The sequence below is a fragment of the Festucalex cinctus genome, chromosome 17, assembly GCF_051991245.1.
Source record: "Festucalex cinctus isolate MCC-2025b chromosome 17, RoL_Fcin_1.0, whole genome shotgun sequence".
Classification (NCBI taxonomy): domain Eukaryota; kingdom Metazoa; phylum Chordata; class Actinopteri; order Syngnathiformes; family Syngnathidae; genus Festucalex; species Festucalex cinctus.
The window spans coordinates 4,334,644-4,355,513 of NC_135427.1; the positions used below are offsets into that span (position 1 = coordinate 4,334,644).

General features: G+C 40.3%; 1 protein-coding gene across 1 annotated transcript; it reads right to left on the reverse strand.

Annotated features, from left to right (window-relative positions):
• Positions 1-605: 605 nt before the first annotated feature.
• On the reverse strand, positions 606-3,500 carry LOC144004863 (uncharacterized). Its single transcript, XM_077502512.1, has 2 exons — positions 3,406-3,500; positions 606-2,576 (listed from the first exon to the last, which is right to left on the reverse strand). Exon 2 carries the CDS (start codon positions 2,529-2,531, stop codon positions 2,109-2,111), a length of 423 nt encoding a protein of 140 aa, XP_077358638.1. The 5' UTR covers positions 2,532-2,576; positions 3,406-3,500; the 3' UTR covers positions 606-2,108.
• Positions 3,501-20,870: the final 17,370 nt, after the last annotated feature.

Genomic DNA, 20,870 nt, shown 5'->3' on the forward strand with positions numbered 1-20,870 from the left:
TCAGGTTTTCCAGGTGAGGCTCAGGTTGAGTCTTAAAGGCGCACTTGTATCATTAGTCAGCGCAAGACGCGGCATGTAATACAAGAGAAATTAAAATGAAAGATGTGAGATGACAAGTGTGGTGAGGTCATTTTTCTGCCACTAGATGGCATTAGTTTACAATGTAAACAATATTGGACATTGGTGACAGCACAGTGGATTTTTATTTTCATATTGAGCTTCTTAGTTTTGTCAACTTCTGTGCATTTCTAGAATTCTTTTTTTTTTTTTTTTACATTTGGTATTTTTTTATTATTGCGTCATGCATACAATAATGTGCCCAGCCTGCATTGGATAGAAAACACCAAACAATCAAAATGGCCTGGCACCATAATAAATAAAAAAAAAAACCATAACAAAAGCAACAGTCTTCACCCCAGTTCCCACAAATATTTTATTACTACTAAATTGTGTTATAGTGACTCATTGACACCATGTTTTAAAACATGAAAATAAAATAAAATGTGCTTCACATTTAAAGATCAAGTGGCTTGGTGTCACTCCAGCTGACAAGGCGGGCATACACTCGGATCTTGGCTTGCAAAGGGGTCTGAAAATGCGCATGGAGAGCTGTCGCTACCTGATGCTAACCGCTAACTGGCACCACCGAATGCCTTCGCAACTCGACGCAGGGAAGCGTTTGTGGTTCTTCACAGTTCCAAAATGGCTTCTCCACTGTAACTTTCTGCTCCTTAAGGCTACTGGCTGCAGAAAATGACATTTTGAATCATTCCTGCCACATGCGGCCGAAAAAATAAAACTGCACACACTTTTGGCTTTTTAGCTTTTAATTGACAGGACAGCTGAAGAGTTGAAATGTGAGCATGACCTTCTTAGGGCCTCCAATCATCAGCCAAAACAGTCGGCCAATTGGGCCAGATGGCGTTATCGAAGAAAACCTGAAGTTTCCGGCGCTGTGAAAGTACCCTGAACGCACCATTTTGCTTGAGTAGCATTAGCAACTAGCAAGTGTGTAGCGTGTTATTCTGTTGTTCGTAAGCGTTCTTTAAGCTGTTTAATGACACCGCAGTTGGAGTTAACTGTAAAACTAAATACACAATGTTAAGAATTACATCCACTGTATATTTAAATACAAAACATGCTTTGTTTTTCAAACATCTCTAACCTAACAGGAAGTTAGAAAATGCTAACAGGAAGTTAGCATCGACTTTGGGAGTGTTTTTCCTTCAAAAAACGAATGTCCACACACAAATCTTGTGGGAACACATACCCACAGATGAGATAATACTACACAAAGACACAAAATCTTCCCAATGTGTGAAAAACTAGTTATTATATGCATTATATATCGTTTTAAATAATCTGCAGATTAATCTCTCAACTCAACTTTATTTATAAAGCGGAACAGGCATTGCTGTATGCATAGTGCTGTACATGAAACGTAAATCGGTTGTGCAGTAAAGAATAAGGTAACAAAACAAGAACAAAGCAAACATTTTGATCCGTTTTTTTTTTTTTTTTTTTTTTTTTTTTGCAAGTACATTTATTTTCTGCCAATCTGTATCGGCATAGGCCTAAAAAAATGCTTATCGGTCGGGCCTTAGACCTTCTTCACATATACATTGCTCAGACTGACGTCACATCTGCAGACAGAGGGAGGGAAATTCTAATTCAAATGCAGTCTGAAAACTGTTGGCCAGAGACTTGCAGGAGTACCCAATGTGAACAGATATAAGGTGTTAATCTACTCATTCTGTCATAAATGGTCAAATGAAAAGGCTACTGTAAAAATATTTTTGTGCAAATTGTCACAAAGAGCAGCTTTCAAACATCGTGTATTTGTGCATTTCTAGAAGGTAATTTTAGACGTAGACATGGCTGCTGCGTCACAACTGGCTGGAATTCCCCCGATAGGCTTTCCAAATAATACTTTCCATAATAATAATAATTAAAAAAAAACACACAATCTAATCCTTCTTGTGCGATTTGTGGCTTTCAGTAAACTTCCTTCTTTTAAAGACAAAGCAAACAGGCATTGAAGTATGTTAAATAGTATGTATATTATGAGCGCTTATGCCCCGGTGACCCAAATTTGTGCATCTCATTCATCAGTCCGAACAGAAATCTTGCAGGATTGAGCCCGTCGTGGCAATGCAGCAGGTGACGCAGAATTCGAGACAGCAATTGTTGCAGGCTTTGTAACAGCAGTGGTTGCAATGAGATCTGCTCTCCGTCACCTGGCGTGGCTTCGGCTGAGCCTGGCGTGGCTTCGGCTGAGCCTGGCGTGGCTTAGGCTGAGCCTGGTATGGCTGAGGCTGACTCAGGTACACTTGAGGCTTGGTCTGGTACACTTGAGCTGTCTGGCTCAGGGACACCTGAGGCTGACCCAGGTACTTCTGAGGCTTGCCCTGGCTCACTTGAACCGTCTGACTCAGGCTCATTTGAGTCTGACCCTGGTACACCTGAGTCTGACTTAGGACGGGAGGGGCATTCACGCCCAGAGTCACCTCCTGGCTCTGAAAGACGGACATGGTGTGCGTTACAGGGGGCTAATCAGACGAGGATGCGTGAAATGCCTGAAAGACAAACAGGAGAGTGGAATTGCGTTCACTTTTCTCTTAAAAACAAAAAACAAAAAACATCAAAATATTGCCAATTCATTCTCAGAATATCTGAACTTTATATCTTTCATTTTTTCCATGCAACTCAAGTTCAACAATTTAGCTCAACTTTTCTAAAAAAAATAAAAAATAAACTTAAACGATACATGACTTATTTTACCATTTTTGGCAGTCAAACATTAATATTTAGCCTATATTAATTAATAGTGTGATTAATCTGCTTTTTTTTTGGGGGGGGGGGGATTAATCAATTCTTTCTTCTTTATTAATGGCGATTCATTCTTTCTGGTGGTTTCAAAATTGGAACCCATTACTGGACTCAGTAATTGTAAAAATATGACAAAAAAAATATACTGGTGAACAGCATACCTAATGCAACTGAGCAATTGTTTTACTTGACTTTCAATAAATCAGTTCATTCATCCACGCTCATAATCCATACATGCAGCTTTCGCTTTCTGTTTGTCCGTCTTTCTATAAATAGATACTGTGTACAGTATAAAAAAAACAAACAAAAAAAAGCATTTCAATGGGTGTCAATTGCTCACAGATTCTACGTATTTATTTTTTTGTTGTCATTAACATATTTGGAATTGGATTAATCCAAAAGTCATAAATATGAATCATGAAGCATTACTTTAATATTAAGGTGCCGCAGTTATGTAAAAAATAATTTTTTTTTAAGTCTTTTTGTTTTTTTGCTTTAATCCCTGTTAGGAATGAAATTCCATCAGCCCATTAAGAGAAGACCCATTTGGAGAAGGAGGGAAGCTCGTGATCTTACCCTTTGCGTTCCGAATCGTCTCTCGATGCCTCGAACCGACTGGTCACATTGACGGTGCATCTAAAACTGGAACAGAGTAACAGCCTGTCTTTCAAGCTTTTTCAGGTGAGACACAGGTTGAGTCTTCGTCTCAGTACTTCCTCTTCACCTTGCACAATTGTATAACATAAGTTGATGCAACAAGAGCACACCACTAATTTGTTCTGCACTAGCGATGCAAGAATATAAAATAAAGGAGGAAATCTTTTACATTTCCAACTATTTTCTTTAGGCTACGACTTTTGGAGGATCACAACTATTTTCTGTCAAATACACAACTTTTTTTTTTCTTGTAATATTAAAATATTTCCCCCCTAGCTTTATGACTATTCGCATAAAAATCACAACTTTTTCACAACAATTTTTATTAATTGTGGTTCACGTCAAACCCAAAGTTTGAAGTAAACACGGTGAAGCTGCATTTAGCTGTTATGCTGCACACAAATGGAATGAGCTGCCAACAGAAGTGAAATCAGCCCCGAGTGTAAATGCTTTTAAATCCAGGTTTAAATTTTTTTTTTTTAAATTGCTTTTTCCCCAAGACGATTAAGGTTAATTTTTAATTAATTAATTAGTTAATTAAATTTGTAAGCTACTTTTGTTTTCTCTGATTTTCTTCTGAATATTGTTAGCTGCTGTGTTGATGCTTGTTGGTATTGTCTTTCCTTCTGTAAGGCACATTGAGCTGCCTTGTGGATGAAACGCGCTATAGAAATAAACTTGCCTTGCCGACGTTTTACATATTTTTCCCCGCCGGCCTGCTTGTTTCTGCATCTCCCCCTGCCAACGTTACAACAAAAGGAAGCAAGCATCGTAATGTTTCCTTCATATGCACATTCTTGTCCCCTTCAACTTGCGAAAACACAAAAGTAGTGCAGTGCGTTTCTAGAGCAAAATTTAGACGTGGACGTGTCTGCTGCATCACGACCAGAATTCTCCCAATCTGGGCTATCCAAAAAATATTTCATTTCTGAACTCCAGAGAACCAAAGAAACAGATGAGCACAATCCAGTTCCTGTTGTCCGAGGTTTGACTTTGAGTGACTTCCTTCTTTGAAGACCAAACAGACACGTTAGGTGAAAGTCATAGTTTATTATTGTAGCTTGTGACCCAAAATTTGTACATCTTATCATAACATTCCAATAAATGGGGACCCCTATGGGATCTTCCATTGCTCACTCACAACAATCGCAACAACAGTCAATACCAGAAACGTCGGACAGACCCTTGGCACATTGCAGTTCACTTGCAGTATTTGGCGCACTTGCTGTCTCCATCACTATCGCCTTTGCTCTTCGTCAACGTCGACCTGCTGAGGCTGAGCATGGTAGATGTGATTTTTGTACTTGGGAGATTGGAGGCTGGCCCAGGAGCACCTGACTCTGAACCAGGTACATCTGAGCCAGATTCTGGCTCATTTGATGCTGACTCTGTACATGATGTGGAGTACTGTTGCACGAGGTACGGTACCAGTACCAGTACCGTACCTCGATATTTTGGCGTCATAAATGGCTCGGTATATCTTTTTTTTTTTTTTTTAGTAGCGTTACTGAAAAAATAAATACGACAGCCCTACTAAGTCTATTTTTTTCTCTCTCTAAAAAAAAATTAAATAAATTTTTTTTTTTTAAAATTAAAAAAAAAATACACATCCACGCATGGCCGCCCGTCTGACTATCGATATGTGGAAAACGCCCGCGGCACGCGTGTTTGCGGGAGGGCGCAGGAAGATGGCTTCACCCACCTCAGTTTTAGAAACGTTTTGTAGCAATAGCAAATGTTTTTCGTGGAGAAACAGAAGAAAAAGCAACAGTCACTCCTCCCGTGGATTCAAGGTGCGTTCAATGAACAGGCACGCCGTAGGAAATCACGTCAAAAATGGTCAACAAAAAGGCTATTGTAAAGATATTTTGGGGCAAATTGTTGCAATATGCAGCTTTGAATATTGTATATTGTGTGTCAAGTGCATGTGTGCCGCGCCCACAGACAAATGGGCCCCCACACGGACGATGGTTCCCTCTGCACTAATCCTAAATACCGCATGCCATGGTCCAAACAAAAAGGCTATTGTAAAGATATTTTGGTGCAAATTGTTGCAAAGAGCAGCTTTAAACATTGTGTATTTTAGCTGCCGTGCAATAAAGTACATTTCAAGAGGTTAAATTTATACATAGACTGGAAATACACCAGAACAGCATTTCCAAATAATATTTTTAAAAATAATAACAATAATAATAATAATAATAATAGTAATTATCCAGTGGAAAAAAGAATAAACAAAAAAAAAACACAAGCACAATCCGATTCCTCTTGTGCGATTTTGAAGACAAAATGAACACGTATTGAATAAGTTAAATAGTGTATTATTGCCCCGGTGACTCAAATTTGTACATTTTAGAGTGCCGCTGCTGCCCCCTTTGAGTGCCTTAAGCTTAAAAGTGTGATGGTACCCCCAAATGTTATTTATTTTATTTCACGGGATGGGGGGCATTTCTCATGCAACGATAATAGTTTGCATAGCTTAAAGACCCAACCTCAACCTTTGGTTGCTCCACGGACTGGTTCAAACAAGTTTTCGCAGACCAGCAATCATTTGCAATTCACACATATTCCTCCAGTAAGTCATTCACACAGGGGAGTCACAATTGAATATGTCGCAGCATTTGTCCTTATCGATGCTATCGCGTCTGTTCTCCGTCATCTGGAAACACTGAGGCTGAGCCTGGTACACCTGAGGCTGAACCTGGTACACCTGAGGCTTACTTGGGAAGGGAGCGGCATTCACGTTCAAAAACACCTGATTCTGGGTCTGGTACTTCTGGGGCTGGACCGGGTACAGCTTGGGCTGACTTGAGAAGCGAAGACCATTCACGTCCAAAACCTGAGGCCGATCCTGGTACGTCAGACGCTGAACCTGGTACACCTGAGGCTTACTTGGGAAGGGAGCAGCATTCACGTTCAAAACCACCTGATTCTGGGTCTGGTACTTCTGAGGCTGGACCGGGTACAGCTTGGGCTGACTTGAGAAGCGAGGGCCATTCACGTCCAAAACCTGAGGCCGAGCCTGGTACGCCTGAGGCTGAACCTGGTACACCCGAGGCCTACTTGGGAAGGGAGGAGCATTCACGCCCAAAACCACCTGAGGCCGAGCCTGGTACGTCTGAGGCTGGACCGGGTACAGGTGACGTTCAACCGGGTACGGAGCTTGACCAGGGTGCATCTGAGGCTGGCTATTGTCACCCTGAGTTACACTTTGATACGAAGGAGGCGCCTCGTCCAAAACCTCGGCGGACATGGTGCGGATTACGGAGGCTAGTAAGGCAAGGATGCGTCAAATGCCTGAAAGACAAACACACGTGGAATTGTGTCTGCTTTTCATTTGACTTTTCTCTTCAAAAAAAAAAAAATCATATTGCAAGTTAGTTCTCAGAATATCTTGACTTTTTACAGAATTAAACTTTTTTTCTTGCAACTCTAACTTCAAATATCTCAACTCCCCCACCCCAATTATAATTTGTTGACATTTTATATTGATATGACCTTTTCCCTCAGAGCTCTACAACTTGGGTCAACTTTGTCATACGCAAACATTTATTAAATTCTTTCCTGAATTCAACTTTTTAGCCGCGTTAAAATGCTAATTCCTCACCAAAAACATGACAGATGTGGTGTTTTCCTCCATTCACCCGTCTCTGAAAAATTATTGGTTATTCTGCTCTCCAAGCACCAGCCCCTCCCAACCTGAGAAAACGAGCGAGTGCTCACTTTATGACATCATAAAGTGGGGACCAACTAAACGTACGCCCACTTTCTCTGAGACCTCCATGGGATTGTGACAAAAGTAGCCTTTATCAATGAACATCCATCGATCCATCCATCCATTTTCTTAACCGCTTTTCCTCACGAGGGTCGCGGGGGCGCTGGAGCCTATCCCAGCTGGCTTGGGGCAGAAGGCGGGGTACACCCTGAACTGGTTGCCAGCCAATCCAGGGTATCAGTAAACATTCTGTTCAAATGAACTCAAGGCAATCAATTTTTCTTTACATTTGCAATGCCAAATTGCAGACAATTGTCTGTCTTAAAATCCCAAAGGGTCTGGCTGACACCTGTGTAAACTACAAGTAAAGCTCGTGATCTTACCCTTTGCGTTCCGAATCTTCTCTCGATGCCTCGAACTGCCTGGTCTCATTGCATCTGGAACTGGAGCAGAGTGGGAGCTTGTCCTTCAAGTTTTAAAGGTGAGACACAGGTTGAGTCTTACGGCCAATCTATTATAGCGAAGTACTTCCTCATCGCCGTGTGCAATTTTTTTAATTAGCTGGTGCAACAGGAGCACACCACTAATTTGGTCTCCACCAGCGGTGCCAGAAAAGAAAAGAAAGTGAAAGTGAATCTTTTACATTTTCAACTTTTTTCTTTAGGCTACGACTTTTGAAGGATCAAAACCATTTTCTGTCAAATACACAACTTTTTTTCTTGTAATAATAAAAGATTCTCCCCTGTAGCTTTATAACTAGTCACATAAAAATGACAACTTTTTCATTACAATTTTTATTCATTGCGGTTCATGTCAAACTCAGAGTTTGAAGTAAACATGGTGAAGCTGCATTTAGCTGTTATGCTGCACACAAATGCAATAAGCTGCCAATCGAGGTGAAGTCAGCCCCGAGTGTAAATCCAGGTTAACACATTTGCTTTTACCCGATACCTTTGATTAAGTTTTTTTACTTGGAAATTTATTAACTAATTTAATTTGTAAGCTACTTTGTTTTTTTTCCGTTTTGCTTGTGAATATTGTTAACTGCAGTGTTTGTCGATGCTTGTAATTGTTAACATTTCCTTGTGTTAAGCACATTGAATTGCTTTGTGGATGAAACGTGCGATATAAATAAACTCGCCTTGCCTACATTTCACACATTTTTCTCCGCCAGCCTGATTGTTTCCACCCTGTCAATGTTACAACACAAGGAACCAAGCATCGTCACATTGTTTACTCGCATGATCTGTTGTCATCGCGTATCCATTAAACCAGGGGTTCCCAACTGGCAGACCGCGGTCCAGCTCCGGACTCTGAGACGCTTTCATCCGGACTGCCGACAATACGTACTGGTGGGAAAATATTCAGTTTCACCGATAGACGATTTTTGAATAGGCACGCGCAAAGGTAGCTAGGCCCGAGCCAGGGTCATTTGACAGAGCCGGGTCCGGTAAGCTGGCTCGCTTTCTGATTGGCTGCACGTCACCGTCAACCGGCTTTGGTGACAACACACACGTCAGGATTACCTGTTAAGATTATCGCTTGCGTCTCGGCGCGTCCTTACCATCGCCGGGAGGGGAAATTCGGGGCTAAAATCTGGCCAATTCTCCTGTCATGTGAACCAGGCTTAAGCTTGCAAACTTTTGTTTGTTTCTCGGGATACACGCCGCTCGCGACAAACGTGATGAAGTATGGCGTTGTCAAAAGTCAAAAAAGTAGACACTGAAAAGGAGATGGACGTATGCTTTAATTTTGCCAGCATTGAATGCTACGAGCCCCGTGCGTCACATACAATTAATTCCCCCAGTGTGGGCTATCCAAATGACACTTAATTCCTGAACTCCAGAGAACCACACTGCAAATTTAAGCTATCTAACCTAGATTTAAACACTTATATCAAGCCATAAAGTCTTATTGATCTTATGAGAATTATTTACTATACAAGAGTAGAATTTCTAAGATTATTACGCTTGTTTTAAGGTTATTTGCCTTTTATTTCTTACTTAGTTTGTAAATACTAAAATTAGTTAATTTTCACGCATAATAAGCTAAAATTTTCTAAGAGTCTATGTTCACTAAAAAAAATAAATAAAAGCTCATTGTCCCTCTTTCCAGTGAACAGGCTAACAGCTCTGTGGTCTAGTAGTAGAGTGTCTGCCCTCAGACACGAAGGTTGTGGGTTTGATCCCAGGCTGAGTCAAACCAAATGCAATTGAAAGTGTTTATGGCTTATTTTAATGATTTGCTTGTTTTGTTACTTGGAATAAGTGCATACAGCTTATTTTAAGATTTTATTTGCTTGATTTGTTGCTTAGAATAAGTGTTTCAAACTCATTTTCAGATTAATATAGAGCTACACATTTTTCTTATTTCAAGAAATCTAAGTAAGTAAAATTATCTTACTGCACTGGCAGATAATTTCACTTGTTTCTAGTAAATTTACACTAAGAACAAGTGTACTTTATCGTGTTTTTGCAGTGCAAAGAAACAGACGAGCACAATCCAGTTCCTGTTGTGTAAGTTTTGACTTTGAGTGACTTCCTTGTTTGAAGACAAAACAAACACATGTTGAGTAGAAGTGAAAGTAATAGTTTATTAGTGTGACTTGTCCCCAGTGACCCAAAACGTGTACATCTTATCAAAACATTCCAATAAATGGCGACCCCCACGTGATCTTCAAAAGGAGGGTGTGTCCATCGAAGATCTGGTGGCTTGTTGCTCACACGCAACTATTGCAACAACAGTCAATACCAGGAACGCCGGTCAGTCCCTTGGCGCATTGCAAGTAAGTGCCCCAGTTCATGTTGCTGAGGCAGTTGAACGTCATCTTGCAGTATTTGGCGCACTTGCCGTCTCCATCACTATCGCCTTTGCTCGCCGTCACCTCCACCTGCTGAGGCTGACTATGGTAGACGTGATTTTGTACTTGGGAGATTGGAGGCTTGCCCAGGGGCATCTGACTCTGACCCAGGTTCATCTGAGCCGGACTCTGGCTCATTTGATGATGACTCTGGTACATGATGTGGAGTACTGTTGCACGAGGTATGGTACCAGTACCGTACCTCGATCTTTTGGGATCAAAAACGTCGGTATCATTGGTTTCATCATCGGTATCATTTTTTTTTTTTTGTAGTACCGTTACTTAAAAAAATAAATACGAGACAGCCCCAACAAGTCTATTTTAAAGGCAGGTACACATACACGCATGGCCGCCCGTCTGACTACCGATATGTGGAAAATAGAGATAGACCGATATGCTTTTTTCAGGGCCGATACCGATTCCGATTATCGGTAGTCAAGGAGGCAGATAACCGATATTTGAAGCCGATATTCATTTGCAGTAAAAGTTAAAATGTTGGCACCAAATTTTGGAATAATGCAAACCCTAACCGTTCTTTACAATGGATTCTCACACTGCACTTTTCATTTTACATCCTTCTATCTGCAATAAGACGTTGGTGGCGGGGGGAGTTAAATGTGGGGGCCAATGTGACATTACCTTTTATAGCATTTGGGATACTTGTAGTTTTATTCTATAAATGTTATATTTTTATATTTTGAAGTAATAGGAGGAACCCTGTCATTCAAAATGTGCATCAGCTGTGGCATTACTTATTACTACAGCAAAAATAAATAAAAAAATTCCATGAGAAAAACTATTCATCCCTGAACACCATACAGTTCTTGTAGACCTTATTATGATTATTGTTATTGTTACCATATAGACAGTTTTGATAAGCTGAGGATCTTAAATCGAGAACAGCAATATCATGCTACTCCTCTCTACAAGAGAACTGTCAAAAGACACTTCATCATGTAGTTTACTGCCACTTAGGATGCCCCAATCAACGCAGAAAAAGGTTGAGTAAAATAACTTGGTTATAATAATAGTAAGAATAACTTGGTTAAAAAGACATTGTTGCGGTGGACCGCTGCCAGTTTCTGCTGTTTAATGTGTTTTACACTTATAGACACGTGTGTGTATATGGGCACACTATTCTCTCACTACTGTACTGTACTGTATCACTTAATGGCACAGATGTACTTGTCTAAGTAATAACTGGGCTGCAACATTGCTAATTCACATTAACAAGCACTATCTTAGCTGTCCACATGAATAGTTACTAACACACGAGAAAGTTATACAACACACCAAACGAGCTCATTATTCAAAGTATGATGCACGTAACGAAATTACATCACTGAACATTAATTGCAGCCATGTACGGCCGTAGATGTTACATATTAGTGGCATCCATTGAGAGGATAATGTCCCAAATGACGGCAGACATGACGTGAAAAGAGAGACAAAACGAGCAAATAAGCACACTATACTTTAGTGCACTTCTCTACTAATGCCAAACATACGGAAGAGAACACGTTCGTGTAGTTAAACGGTGTTTGAGACACTTAATTTGTTACGGAGCGGACTTTAACGAGGTGCACAACGAGCTGTCAATCAAATCGACGTCGAAGCTTAAGGCACACAATGGCAAACCAGTGCGACAAATAAACACAATATAAAGTAACTAAACGCTATTTAGTGTCACTGTGGCATCTCACTGCATAATAACCGCTATGCAACAAGTAGTGGACGTGACCCAGAATGCAATGTGTGCGTCACGAGAGGTAAATATAATGACGTTACTCTACTCTTAACATGGAACTAGACAATATAATAATGACAACTGTTAATATTTGGAACCTTTCTAACAAACATTATTTACTTAATTAAGTGAAAATGTGTGTGATTCCCTCCCCGAGTAGTTCAAGTAGCGAATTAGCTACTGGGTGTTAGCCTACATGCTAAGCTGAACACACCACTGTTAGCTAGCGGGGATTCAATGCAAGGCAATGCAGCTCCATTCATATAGTGCATTTAATACACAACATAATTCAATGTGTTTAGCTTATCATGGTGAAACGATCGGCGGAGTCTCTTCTCTTTTAACTTACCTTCGAAGCATGTGTCTCGCGTTGTGTCCGTGGGTGCGTGTGTGACCGGCTACTGTGATACACGGCATACACTACTGATTGGTTCTGGCTCTTGCACGGCTAACCAATCAAATGCTGCTATGGGCGTTACATTGCTGGAGTTGGACTCCATAACAGACAGAGACGCTCTGGGCTGCATTCGAAGCGAAAAGACGGAGTTTTAAATGGATCGCTCATATCGGCCGTCAGATTAATAAAACAGACCGATACCGATATGTACCAATATGTCAAATATCGGCCCCGATTATCGGCCCGACCGATTATCGGTCTATCTCTAGTGGAAAACGCCCGCGGCACGCCTCCTTCAGCATGTTTGCGGGAGGGCGCAGGAAGATGGCTTCACCCACTTCAGTTTTAGAAACATTTTGTAGCAAGAGCAAATATTTGTCGCGGAGAAACAGAAGAAAAAGCAACAGTCAATCCTCCCGTGGACTCAAGGTGCGTTCAATGAACAGGCACACAGTAGGAAATCACGTCAAAAATGGTCAACAAAAAGGCTATTGTAAAGATATTTTGGGGCAAATTATTGCAAAGAGCAGCTTTGAATATTGTATATTGTGTGTCAAGTGCATGTGTGCCGCGCCCACAGACAAATGGGCCCCCACACGGACGATGGTTCCCTCTGCACTAATCCTAAATACCGCATGCCACAAACACCAAACAGCATAAACACAACCCAATATACTTAAATACTTTCCAGACTGTTTCGCCATCGCAAGTGCAATTGCAATCGCAATTACAATTGCGATTGCAATCGCTATCGCTATCGCTATCGCTATCGCTGCTATCGCGTCTGCTCTCCGTCACCTGGACCGGCTGAGGCTGATTCTGGCACGTCTGATTTTGAACCACAAACACCTGGGGCTGACTTGGAAGCGGAGCCTGGTATGGCTGAGGCTGAACCGGGTACCCCTGGAGCTGACTTGAGAAGAGAGGAGAAACCATGTCCAGAATCATCTCAGGCGGAACCTGGTACGGCTGAGGCTGAACCGGGTTAACATGGGGCTGCCTTGAGAAGGGAGGAGCATTCACATCCAAAACCACCTGAGGCTGAACCGGGTACACCTGGGGCTGCCTTGAGAAGGGAGGAGCATTCACATCCAAAACCACTTGAGGCTGAACCGGGTACACCTGGGGCTGACTTGAGACGGGAGGAGCATTCACATCCAAAACCACCTGAGGCGGAGCCTGGTACGTCTGAGGCTGAACCGGGTACGAGTGAAGTTCACCCGGGTTGACATCCGGAGCTTGACCCGGGTGCATCTGAGGCTGGCTATCGTCACCCAGAGTTACACTTTCATACGAAGGAGGTGCGTCGTCCAAAACCTCGGCAGGCATGGTGCGGATTACGGAGGCGAGTAAGGCAAGGATGCGTCAAATGCCTGAAAGACAAACAGAAGTGGAATTGTGTCTGCTTTTCATTTGACTTTTCCCTCTCTCTCTCAAAAAAAAATCATATTTAAAATCATAAGTTAATTCTCAGAATCTTGACTTTTTAAAGAAATAAACTTTTTTTTCTTGCAACGCTAACATCAAATATCTCAACTCTCCCCCGTCCCCCAATAATTTTTTTGTTGACCTGTTATATTGATATTATTTTTGCTCACTTTATGACATCATAAAGTGTGGACCCACCCCCGCACCGGCCCTGCGGACTAGACGCGCACCCACTTTCTCCGAACCCTCGATGGGATAGAGACAAAAGTATCCTTCAGATTTGCAATGCCAAAGTGCAGACAATTGTCTGTCTTAAAATCCCAAAGTGTCTGGCTGACACCTGTGTAAACTACAAGTAAAGCATTTGCACTGTTGAACCTAATTGAGCGAATCGTATAGTGGTTCGTGTGCTTGCTCTGTAAGCAGCAAGTCACTGGTTCAAAACCAGCTAAGGTTTGATATTGACCTGCGTCAAGTTTCGTGGCGTACGTATGTATAAAAAAAAAAAAAAAAAAAAAAAGCTTTTCAACAGGTGTCAATTACAGATTTTCACGTGTGATATTTGTTCTAATTTTGTCCTCATTAGCATATTTGGAATTGGATTCATACAAAAGTCATAACTATTAACCAAATTGCATTACTTTAATATTTTTCCGCAGTCATTTGAAAAGTAAAAAGTTTTCAGTCAAATTATACTTTTGGCTTTGTTTTTTGCTTTAATCCCTGTTAGGAATGAAATTTCATCATCCTCCCTGGGGGGAAGCGAGAGAGAGGCCCATTAGGAGAAGGAGGGAAGCTCGTGATCTTACCTTTATTGTTCCGAATCGTCTCTCGATGCCTCGAACCGACTGGTCTTGGAGCAGAGTGGCAGCTTCTCCTTCAAGTTTTAGAGGTGAGACACAGGTTGAGTCTTCGGCCCAATCAATTTTAGCAAAGTACTTCCTCATCACCGTGTGCAATTCTTTCAATTGGTTGGTGCAACAAGAGCACGAATAATTTGATCTACACCAGCGATGCCAGAAAAGAAAAGAAAGTGAAAGTAAATCTTTTATATTTTCAACTTTTTTCTTAAGGCTACGACTTTTGAAGGATCAAAACCATTTTCTGTCAAATACATGACTTTTTTTTTTTTCTTGTAATATTTAAAGATTCCCTCCTGTAGCTTCATAACTGGTCACATAAAAATGACAACTTTTTCATCACAATTTTTATTCATTGCGGGTCATGTCAAACTCAGTTTGAAGTAAACATGGTGAAGCTGCATTTAGCTGTTATGCTGCACACAAATTCAATAAGTTCCCAATCGAGGTGATGTCAACCTCGAGAGTAAATCCAGGTACCTTTGATTAAGGTCATTTATTTTGTAATTGATTAATTTAACTAATTTAATTTGTAAGCTACTTTTGTTTTCTCCGTTTTATATATTAGGGGTGGGAACCTGTGGGTACCTCACGATACGATATGCGATACAAGGCTGACGATAATGATGATCTCACGATATGACGATCACGCTATTATCGATATATTGGTCAGATCATAAGTCCACGATAATCTACGATAAAACTACTCAAGACATAAACAGTTTTTTCAATGACAAAATAGTTTCTTTTTGTACCATCACTGAAAAAACAAACAAACATTAAAACTGGTGACTTCCTTCTTTGAAGACAAAAGAAAACACACGTTGAGTAAGTGAAAGTAATAGTTTATTATTGTGGCTTGTGACCCGGTGACCCAAAATTTGTACATCTTATCATAACATTATACGCAACATAAATGGCGACCCCCCGCGTGATCTTCAAAAGTCGGGTGTGTCCATCGAGGATCTGGTGGCTTGTTGCTCAACAACAATCGCAACAACAAGCCGTACCAGAAGCGTCGGTTATAGCCATGGCGCAATCCAGGTAAGTGCCCCAGTCCACTTCGCTGAGGGCGCTGCAGCATTTGGCGCACTTGCTCTCGCCATCACTATCGCCTTTACTCTTGGTCACCTCCACCTGCTGAGGCTGAGTTTGGAAGATATTATTTTGTACATTGAGGATTTGAGGCTGGCCCGGGGGCGCCTGACTCTGACCCAGGTTCACTTGAGGCTGACTCTGGTACATGATGCGGCAAGGATGCGCAAAAAAAGTCTGAAAGACAAACAGAAGGGTGGAATTCTGTTAGCGTTTAATTTAATTCTCTAAAAAAAATAAATCGTACTATTGCAAGTTAATCCTCAGAATCTTTACTTTTTATAAAAATAAATTTAACTTTTTTTTTTTTTTCTTGTGACCCCCTTCAAAGATCTCAACTTCCCAACCAACTCAGATTATTTTTGATATTGAAGTTACATGTTTTTCCTCATAACTCTACAACTTGGCTCAAATTTTCTAAAAAAAACAAAAAACAAAACATAACTTGGGGATTTCAATGTTATCTCCAAAGGGCTTAAATTTTGACCTCTCAGTCTGTGCTCGGCGTTTTGGCATTTTGGTGTTTCTTCCTTCAAATTCAGAGGGCAAGTACTTAATAATGCTGTAATAATGCTCACCATGTGGCGATAGATGAACAGGAAGGAAATGCTTCTAATTGGAAAAAATTCGAGGGTGTGGCACTGTGGCTAAAACCAAGCCATGCTTACAGACAAATACGTTTCCGTATTGACATAACAAGTTGGGACAGTTATTTTTTATTTTTTATTTTTATTTTTTTAATATAAATAAAAAACGACAAAAATCTTCCTAAATATTTCATCATACAATTAAAAGTAATCAAAAAGATCTATTAAAATACAATATTCACAAAGTTGGCAAAAATCATCTCAATTTTCTTTTCATTAATTGAAATTTAGGAGCTAGGTTGGGAATCAAGTTGCACAACTTGCATATCATGGTACTTGGATTATATTCATATTTTTTTTTTTTTAACAGAAATTCAGAAGATACGTCAAAAGTAAATGTAGATAGATACTTTGTTACTCATTGATACTGTCTTTTAATTTTACTTCCTTGATTTTTTTTTTTAAATCAAAATGCATCAAACAGATGCATTTAAATTTGAAATATTCAACATTTTCTTCCAAAGGAACATGCCCCCGTACTTTCTAGAGAGATTGGATACTTCTCATATTTTTCATCCCTGACAAGCTTGCTCCCCCCCCCACACACACACACAGATTGCAGATCCTTTAATTATTGACACCCACTGTTAATTTTAATACCTCCAATACACAGTTTTCTACCTTTTATATTTTGTTTTTTAAAATCTCCCCGTTTGATCACAGTCATTTTAAGACTTAAAAAGTTTTCAGTTATTGCTGGAATTCCTGTAAGTAATGAAATTCCATCAGCCTCCCTGGGAGGAAACGAGGGTAAGGCCCATTAGGAGAAGGAGGGAAGCTCGTCATCTTACCCTTTTGTGTTCCGAGTCCTCTCTTGACGCCTCGGACTGCCTGGTCACATTACATCTGGAACTGGAGCGGAATTGTAGCCTGTCTTTCAAGTTTTCCAGGAGAGACGCAAGTTGAGTTTTACACCCATTACAGCACTTCACCCTTCGTTTAATTGGTTGGTTCTAATTGCTCAGATTTTAATTTCACTTTACTTTTCTTTTCTTTAGACTATGACTTTATTATTTGGAGGATCTCAACTATTTTCTTCCAAATACATACCCGCTACATTAGCTGAGTTTTTTTTATTTATTTATTTGTTTTTTAATATAATTCCCGTTTTGCCATTATGAATTGAATTTGTCTCTCTATATATTGTATTATACAGTATATGTTTAATACTTTTTTTTTTTTTTTTTTTTTTTAAAGATCCAGCATGCCGGTTTCACTCAGGAAAATGCACTTTTTAAATACAGGATGTACACACTTTAACTTTCTCTCAGTCTACACATCTGGGTTGTTAATCTTTGGTGGTGATTTTGTCCTAACCCCCGCCGGGCGAACGTGTCGGCTGCGTGACGTCACTCCCGCGGCAATTTGAAATCACGCACGGATTATTTTATTTATTTATTTTCTCTCTCTCTCTCTCTCTCTCTCTCTCTCTCTCTCTCTCTCTCTCTCTCTCTCTCTCTCTCTCTCTCTCTCTCTCTCTCTCTCTCTCTCTCTCTCTCTCTCTCTCTCTCTCTCTCTCTCTCTCTCTCTCTCTCTCTCTCTCTCTCACACTCTCACTCACTCACTCACTCACTCACTCACAGAAGCTTACGTGTGTGAATGAGTGAGTCCCAGTGAGCCCAGATCTGTAAATTGAGAAGTAGTTTGTTTGTTTAAATCCTGTATTTAAAAAGTGCATTTTCCTGAGTGAAACCGGCAGACTGCACCTTAAAGTGTTTAAATTAAAGAAGTCATGTCAATTTTTTCTTTAAAATATGTCTAGTCTAATCTTTTGCTGCATTCAAGGAAGGTGGGAAGTTGGACATATCTCATTTGGATTTTCCCAGTTCCAACCTCAAAACATTCGACGCGAATGTAAACAACAAAAATGGCTGATTCCGATAAATTGTTTGTTGTTCTGGTGAACAGATTCAGTCTGGCACGCGAGATGTTTTCTTCTTCCTGGGGGGGGGGGGGGGGGGGGCATGACAGAAAATAATTGAGAAGCACTGGGTTACATAAAGTTACTTTTTCAATAAGTAAGTTGATGTTATCATAAATAAATAGATACATAAATTTATAATGGTGCAAATTATGTTTTGCCATTCACGGCCTTTGTACGGTGTTCTCCATTGTCGATTGATGCCAGATTTAAATCGTTCCATGATATCGGGTCCTTTTGATTCTTCAGAGGGGCATTTCTGTGCTCATTTCCTGGTGTCGTGTTCCGTGACTGCTGTCGCTGTTTTTCAGTTTACTTCCTCGTGCCTTTTATTGCATTGATACTTTCGTTTACTGAATGCTTTCGGATTCTTTCATACACACGCGCACACCCTCACCTGGCATGAAGTCGGAAAATCTTCCCACTTTCCTCAAATGCAGCAATGCTTGCTTAGGTTTTGAATGTCACATGACCGGACTAAAACATTTTCCAACATAATCAGAATGCCTTATTTGGAATACTGGCGGCACATACAACATATTGTTAAGATTCTTTTTTACTTCTACTTCAATGACCTTAAAAAATAATAAGTGCTGTAAATGCTATTTAAAACATGCCGATAGAGCTTATTATTACAAATACATGATTTCTTTTCTGGAAATATTAAGCCTTCTTTTCGTACTTATCTTGGAAAAAATAAATAAATAAATAACTCAAACAGGCTGATTAGTAGCGGCTGTAATTTGTGACATGTCATTTGCATAAATCCAGCAGGTAATTCATTAGCACGAAACACAGACGCACGTACACACACCTGAAAATGCAATCAAGCCTCAGTAAATAAATAAATAAACACGAAATAATTAATGTTTGATTGGTCGTGCAAATTTAATTTGGAGTTGGGGAAAAAAAATAAGATTTCAAGGGAACAAAAGAAATTAATAGAAATCAGTTGAGAAGAAAAAATTAACAGCATCGCCAACTAAATAAACAATAAATACTTAACAGTTTTAGCTGAATTAAAAAAAAGTTCTTTAGGAGCAACCACAGGGGGGCAGTATTATTCCACTCAGGTGTGCTGCCATAGAAGAAGTCGTCAAACATATGTATGTTTGTCGTGTTGATTAGAAGTTGAGCGCTTCCCTACTGCTTTTTAATAATATTGTTTACGGAACACCGAGATCCTACTGAGCTATTAATTTGCCACTCCGCTCATTTCAAGCTTCAAAAAACAATTCCGCAAAATTATTTCAGCCCCTATATGACACGTTATAATGAAAGGCACAGCGTGCGGCTTCGCTTTTTGTCGACTATATCTGGAAAGTGTCACAGGAATGACAGCAGCTATACTGCACGCTGCTCACCTGCTCGACGAGGTGCGTCAGAAAAGTTACAGGACTGATGTCACAAGATTTCAAATCCAAATCCAAAGTTTTTTGTTTTTTTTGTTTTTTTGCTTTCAAGTAATCCCCTGGTATGCTGCCATCATGCACTTGGCAGCCATTTTGAAGTCACCCACATCCTCAAAACTGGTCCCATTGATGACATACTTGATCTCTAGAGAGAGGAAAAATAAATAAAACAAATAACACAGGGACAGATCAGATGGAAACTTGTATATTTTCTATTCAAGAATTATAAATTCAAATTTATAAGTCAAATTATCATACATTTGCCATTTTTTTAGGATCATTGATCGTACAGAGGGTCAAATTATCGTACAAATACGATCATTATCGTACACCTGGCAATACTAATTGCCATCGATGTAAACAAATTTTATTTTGAAGTTAGCCTGAGCGTAAGCGGTGCGTTACGCTGAGTACGTTTCAGCTTCCTTGACATGTTTGAACGGTGTCCACTGTGAATGCGCACTTTGTCGTTGTTCTTTTTTCCTCCAAACAACCGATCCACGGATCGTAGCCGATCCGAACCACGTGGCCCGATCCGAACCGATCACGGATCAACGCTAATTGGTTTGCACCACTGTTAGCTTAGCCTGCAGGTCATGATCTGATGTCATCCGGAATTAGATCTTAAAATATTTACTTGACTGTCTATAATGTCACATTTGAAGGTCAGAGATGCAATTTAATGTATACACGCAATTAAAAAAAATAAAAAAAATCATCTAGTTTCTATATTGTAATATTTTCTAAACAACACAGAAAAGCTGAACCACACTTTTCCGCATGTCCTTGATGGCCTTTCATTTTGTGTTCTTACTTGCAACGGTGGCTGACAAACACATGGCAAGTGAAGATGGAAGGCAGGCTCTTTTGTCGTGCGATGCTGCACACACAAAAAAAAAACTTTAAGGCGACAGGTGCGCCTTAAAGCAGAATAATTCATCGTCTTTCACCGACTTCTTTGTCTGTGCCGCGCGTGCACCGACAGAGTGCATCCTGGGTATTACCAGATCCGACTCGAGATGGACCGCCTGTCGCTTTTGTGCCAGATAAGGGAAGATATTGTCTGCATGGGCAACAGTGCAACACCGGCGATAACGACGACCGCAGCGACAAAAAAAAAAGTGAACGGAGATAACGCGGAATGTCACACGAGCAAGCGATTACCGCGAATACACGTTTGTCGCTAAATGCCGCATTTTGGTTCGATTTTGATGATCACTGTGATACAGGCACACTATTATTACAGTTTCGATTGTGCAAGGCGGCAGTTGTCATAAATGGCAGGTAGAGAGCGTTTCCATG

Bases quoted from the DNA above. Each gene is read 5' to 3' on its own strand.
- LOC144004863 (XM_077502512.1), bottom strand. From the start codon at position 2,531: ATGTCCGTCTTTCAGAGCCAGGAGGTGACTCTGGGCGTGAATGCCCCT.